At 43.6% G+C, this 6,255-nt stretch overlaps 1 protein-coding gene across 1 annotated transcript in view; it reads right to left on the bottom strand.

The window, feature by feature from the left end:
- Positions 1–1,399: 1,399 nt before the first annotated feature.
- The window catches only part of USH2A (usherin), a gene marked incomplete at both ends in the record, with an annotated part of 378,822 nt that continues 373,966 nt past the window's right edge, over positions 1,400–6,255 (bottom strand). The window contains 4 exons of the mRNA XM_080614877.1: positions 1,400–1,489; positions 3,463–3,696; positions 3,985–4,056; positions 5,484–5,728. Coding sequence (XP_080471003.1) covers positions 1,400–1,489; positions 3,463–3,696; positions 3,985–4,056; positions 5,484–5,728 — 641 coding nt within the window. The remainder of the gene's footprint in view (positions 1,490–3,462; positions 3,697–3,984; positions 4,057–5,483; positions 5,729–6,255) is intronic.

Below are 6,255 nucleotides of genomic sequence, written 5' to 3'. Positions count from 1 at the left end.
GGGTTGTTTCTTGAATGGGACTTTGTTCTGATACCCAGAATGAAAATTGTAAGGTTATAAGAAAGTACCTGGCTGCTGCCAAACCTTTCAAGAGTTGTCCACATCAGTGTGTGGCTTTATGTAATGCTCCAAAATGTAGTACGGTACTTGGTCCAAACTATTGTGCATTCTTGCTTAAACGTGGTCAGGCATGTGATATGTTGTGGTTATTTCTGTTTTGGGGGAAGGGAGGGTGCTAAAGGAACCTGAGGGTGCTCAGTGGAAGATCCCTTTTAGGTGCAGCCACATGTTGTTCTGCAGACCTGCTGCTGTTTTATGAATGGGATCCTTCCTCTGAATCATGCTGTCTGAAATGTTTTCTGCAGGTTAAGGAGGAAGCTATTCAAAACAGCATATTATTTTTCCTCTTAGTCCAAATATATTGCCAGAGGAGTGTTGCTTGTGCTTTCTGAAAACATGTGGTATCAGATGATGGGTTTTGCTGATTGTGACTGAGAGGATGCATTAAAATACACAGAACTGGCAGTCTCTTGGGGGCTTCTTTGTCACTTTCACTGGATAAAGGACAGAGATGTATATGGGAGTTGGTTTACTGTCATGGTATAATAACTCTCAATTACAAGTGCCTTGACATGATATTTCCTATCAGTGTTGCACTGGCTGCTTGCTGTTTCCTTCTGGTTTACTGGGGGTGGTGAACAAATTTTATTGCATGTAGATATGTAATATGTAAGCAAAAGGGAAGGCTGTGATAGCAAGTGTTGAATAGGGTTAGGAGGCTTTCCATCTCTGACAAAAGCATGCTTAGATTTAAGCATGAATCAGTGGCTTTTTTTAACCTTTAGCTGAGAGGCTGGGGAAGAGCGAGGGAGAGAACACAAAAGTTAAAGCAACTCCATACAAATTCCTTCATTTGCTGTTTATTCACCTGTGCATGAACACAATTTTGTGGTACAGCTTTGTCAGGCCAGGAAGAGTCATGGCTATCTTGCCATGAAGGCACCTTTTGGGTTTTGGAATGGTAAAAGACTTTTCCTTATACCAGTCACGCTGCCCCCACAACCCTCCTCAACTGTGAAAGTTGGATGAGAGACAAAGGTAAGAGCCTCTACGTTCACAGCCTTTTACCACTGTGTGCCTTAGGAATGTTGAAGCTGTTCTCTTACCTGTCTGAGGTGTCAGTGCTAACACACAGTTTTTACTATACATTTAAAAACATAGTGGAAATAAAAAGACCAACTTACCCCACTTCTCACACCCTCTCAACAAACAGTTCTATTTATTCCCATAGTGGGCACAGGGTGAGGAAACAGCAGTCCTATCCCCTCCCCAAAGGCCATGCAGGCTGCTTTTGGCAAGTAACCCACTTTCCGTTTTCTAGAGAAGGTGGTTGTGTTCTTCAGAGGTGGGTGTCGGTGAATGTGGTGTGCTCCTTGGTGACTGTGCTGAAGCCTTTGATGACATTGACAAGATCTTCTTCATCTACATACTGTTAGCAGGGGGAAAAGAAAAGGTATGTAAGCCTAACTAAAGGAGATTCCTTCATTTCTTTCTTCCCATCCCCTAAAAAATGCTTCTGAAAGTCAGATAAATAAGTGCATTTCTACCCTTCAACATGTTTTCCCATTCCTCCCAGCATGAGGTAAGAACCTACAGCATTCAGGCACCTGAATCCAAACCAACTAGATTTTTCATAGTAAGCAGTAAGTTAGAAAAGAAATCAATTACTGCATGGATGGGATGATAAATGGTAAATAGTGTTCATTGCAGTGTGATGGGAACTTGTAAATATGTATTTTTCTTTTCATCTTTCCGTTTGATATCTTGTATAACGGCCACATCACCTGTGATTTAGGTAAGATTTTGTTCTTCAAGCTTCTAAAGGAGGGTCTGAGCTTCTTCCAACTGCACTCTTGCTAATGCTTTGAGCCAGGGAAAGAGTTGGAAGAAAGAGAGAATTAAACTGTTTCCATAGCATAAAGAGATGATTGCTAGCAGTGTTACTGCAGATATGTGTCCTAGGCCACTTCAGCCATTCAGTATATTCATTTGCAAGGTGGACAAAGAGGTGAACAAAACTTGCTGACAGTCCTAAGCTACTGAATGTCTTAAAGGGAAGATGCGAGTGAAAGCATGGCAGCATGTGTATTTGCAAACTAAACCAAATCATGGTGTTAGCACAAAATAAGAAGGCAGAGCAAGAGTTTCCTCAGCATCAGGAAGCTGTTTCTTTGCCTGTGGAGCTCCTACAGAGGTACACCCTGGATGAGCTGTTAATTCCAAGGAATTAGATCATGAGGATGTGACTGATAACTCAGAAAATGACTCTAGGCTGAGTCATGATACCACTAAATCAGGAAGTCCATGAGATGCAGAGTGCAGCTGAAGGTTAACCCGTACTCATAGGGGTTTACCTAGAGCTAAGTATCACTATATTCTTACTTAAGCCTTATCAGCTTCCTTGGTAGCACCACCCCTGTACTGTGGCATGCCTGCATGTTCCAGCTCCTTGGTGTACTGTAGGTAAAAGACCAAGGAAGCTGCCTGGATTTTGTGCAGACCGTGCAGTTCACTCTGTATTTTGGACAAGATCCACTGATCACTGCTTACTCCTTGTAACTTTTTATTAACTCACGTGTATCTCTTTTAGGAGCCTTAAGCAGCTTTTTCTGGGAACAAATGTGTCTGGCCCTGAGCTCTTTCCCACACATTTGCTCAGGGAAAGGTGGAAGCCAAGGAGGGTGGAGGTTAAAAAGCCTTTTTCTTGCTGACAAAGAGGAAGGGAGGTTGCTGCTGTCCTTGAGAATCATAACTCATTATATCTGTGTGTTCAGGTCCATGTTAGTGACACTGGCCAATCCTGTTCTCTCCTATATTAAAGGACAGATACTCTGCCTGCCACTCAACCTCTTCCTAGTCCCCTGAGTCTTAAGTCATTTGTCATGAATGCCAAAAGATCTTGGTGTTCACAGCGTCTGCATCATGACTGAGCAGAGGACAGAGCAGGTCTTGTCAGCAATTGAGTCCAAGGTCACAGCTCAAGGAGCCTAGAACTAGAAGCTCCTGCTTCTGGCACAGGATGTGTGGAGGATGCCAAGGCATCCCTCCTCACACATATGCATTTACTGAAATAAACGGAGAGAAAACCCTATGAGTTGACCAAATAGAAAGGAATTCTTCCAGGTGCATATCCCTGGTAGGCCATGATGTTACTGATTCAGTGGAAACAATAGACAGATGCATGTGGCCCCCTCACATCATTTAAGAGCAGCATGTGATCACCTATGGCTCCAGAAGAGAGCAGTGAGGCAGGAAGCATTTTGGGGATGTAATGTCTGACCATGTCCTTCTGGCTGTATCTCCAGCAGCTTTTGATATTTAGACCTTTTCAGGATTCCAGTGAAACAGGCACATCACTATGCACGACAGCACCACAGAGGAAACAGGAGTCCTTTTTCTTACCAAGCCCCGACTGGTAGTCTGATGATTGTGAATAATGGCATCCCAAGGTGGATCTTCAGCAAAAGACTTCTTGTCATAGAGGCTGAGTAGCTGGCTGACACTACGGTGCAGGGAGGCTTGGGAGTAGGTGCGATTGAGCTGGCTCTGGCTTCGTCTCCTTGCCCCTGATGCAATGTGAATGCTGTGGTTGCTGGGAGAACCACCAGCTCCTGGTATTTTTGTATCAGCCAGACCCTAGGAGGAAAACACAAGCTGATATATCAAAAACAATAAGGCACTGTCTCAAACACTTCATCTGAACAAAACGAAGGCAGGAGTAGAAGAGAACAGAGAACCCCATGCTTCAAAAAACTTGCACAGTTAGAAGACACAGCAAGGTATGTTAGCAGACTTCTTCCTTTCAGTCATTATGACTAGTTTTACCCACCAGGAGAAACATGCAGTGTCAGATGCCTTTGTGCATGCTCTTTATGTCATCCAGCACACCATACATCTTGCAGCTCTGCAAGCTAATGACTCTACCTCAAAGTGCATTGTGTAACTCTTGAGAGTGACACTGCTCGATGAATCAGATGTGTTGGCAATGGTCTCAAACTGAGATTAAACAGAGGAAAGAAAAGCATTAGGGCAGGGCAAAGTGCTGTGCAGGTACAGTCTGTTCTTTATGAAGAGTGTGAATTAGCTGCAGTTTTGTGAAGGGGAGCAAGGTAGCAGGATGGGGGGGAATAGGGGAAGTGGCAAAGATGAGGCACTATGTAATGTTCACCGGGGCATCAAGAGCTGCATGGACAGCCAGCGCTGCTTGCTGCATGCCACTGACAGAACAGAACACAAATCATTTTGTCACTTAACAGGAACTCTATCCGAACTTAAATTAAAGATTAGAATTAAATTAAATCCTCCAATTGATGTACTGTAGAATCTTCCATTCTATTAAGTCCATGAGCTTCTGGAAAAAAGGGAGGGGGAAAAAAAAAAAGGAAGAGGCAGAAACATGGAAAGGAAGTGTGCAGGCATACCAACAGCAAAGGCATTTTGAAGTCAAGAGGAACAACACAGCATGACAGACAGTAGAGGAAAAGGAATCAAAACCATGAGAACAAACAACAAGAAGTTTCTCATTCTCTTAGCCTTTGCCAGGACAAGGGGCACACTGGAAATTCCATTGTTTCCAAGAGCTCCTTCATTGAGGCACAGATGCAGCTTCTTGTCACTGAGACAAAGAGGAACAGAATGTGTGAAGAATGCAGGAGTCAATATCCTGCTTGATGGTGCTCACAGGAGAAAGAAGCTGAGAAGTGACAAGAAAAATCATCTCACAGGCTGTGCCTGGGAAGAAGCAATGGAAATAGAAAGCACTGCTTGCTCCCATTCTGAGCCTCATAACAATTGCCATATTCTTGTTTGGTAGGATAGCACTGCTACTCTGCTACACGGTGGAACATGTTCTTTATCCCTTTTTTTACTGAACTATAACTTGTCTTAATAAAAATGATACAAATCCTCTTTATTACAATCCTCCTCCCACCTATCTGGTGGACCCACACATTTTGGGAAGGTCCTTAGCACATTTCATGGGTATCTGACAAAGACTGTCAGATTGATGCTGGTTAGTTGGGAATGCATGAAAGGTTCCACTGAAAAGCACATTTATCACCTACCTTCTCACAGTATGCCAAGGCTTTTTCAGCTCTATTGCAGATGTCAACTAACATAAGGTGGCATCACTGGCTTTGCATCTCTGTGACTTCAGATCCAAAGTTTGTCTTAGGCATAAGAAGCATTTCAGGATCTGCAGACCAGGCACCATAAGGCTTCTTTTTGGCCTGTAGGCTGGCTTTCTGTGCACGCATAGGTGCACCAGACAGTCCTTTTCCTACACTGAGCAGCCTTCACTTGGTAACCAAAAGTGCAACAAAGCAGGGGAAGGATGAAGAAATACTCTGTGTGTGTTTTTGGGGATGGCAGATGAAAGTATATCACAATGCTGTATACTCAACATTGCATTTTACCAAACGTACCGGGTGGTTTTCACCTGATGAATACACACTCATTGGTGATGTTCTTTTCTGGAGTGGGACTAAAGGAGGCCTGTCTCGTGCATAGGGCTGCTTGTGGACTTTCCTTTGAAGGATTAAGGAGAGGAGAATAGCCAAGAGGATCAAACCTAGAACTACCATCAGCACTGCAAACCACAGCTCGTTGTAGAACTTCGCACGTTTGGACTCGGCTTTGTCCTTCTCTCCAGGTGTTGTCAAGATCAGGCCTGTAAAAATCAAGAGGGATTAGGGGAGAAAGAGAATGTTATTTCAAAAAGCATTTAACAATATGCTATCCCTTTCCTCACTCATAAATTAGGCAGAAGTTTAAGTGATTTTTGTCATCACGTGCTTTCTTGCACTTATGTTCAAGGTGGCATAATGGTTCAATATTCTAGCGGCCTATAATAAAAAGCTTACTACCCTCAAGAGGCCCTACTTAAAGTTCTGGTATTGCTGCTTAGGCTGGAAATCACCACTGCATCAGCAGCTCTGGAGAAGGGAGGTGGTGAGGGTGAATTGTGAGGGGAAAAAAAGGGCTCTCCAAGTAACCTTGAGGAGTGGAAACAGCTACGGTGATTTCAGAGTGCTACAGACAAGAGGATGTTCTCTCCAGCACTGTGTAGCGGAAGGCATCTCAAAAAGAGAGAGGGAGGAGGACTTAACTGAAATGAGTGATGAATTAATACAAACAACATGAAACACTTTATTCCTCCTTCCCCCACCTGTTAGAGAAAAAAATAGCCCCTTGGTT

The sequence above is a fragment of the Psittacula echo genome, assembly GCF_963264785.1.
Source record: "Psittacula echo genome assembly, chromosome: 4".
Taxonomy (NCBI): Eukaryota; Metazoa; Chordata; class Aves; order Psittaciformes; family Psittacidae; genus Psittacula; species Psittacula echo.
The sequence above is the reverse complement of the archived record's forward strand: the minus strand, read 5'-3'. Positions and strand labels throughout refer to the sequence as shown.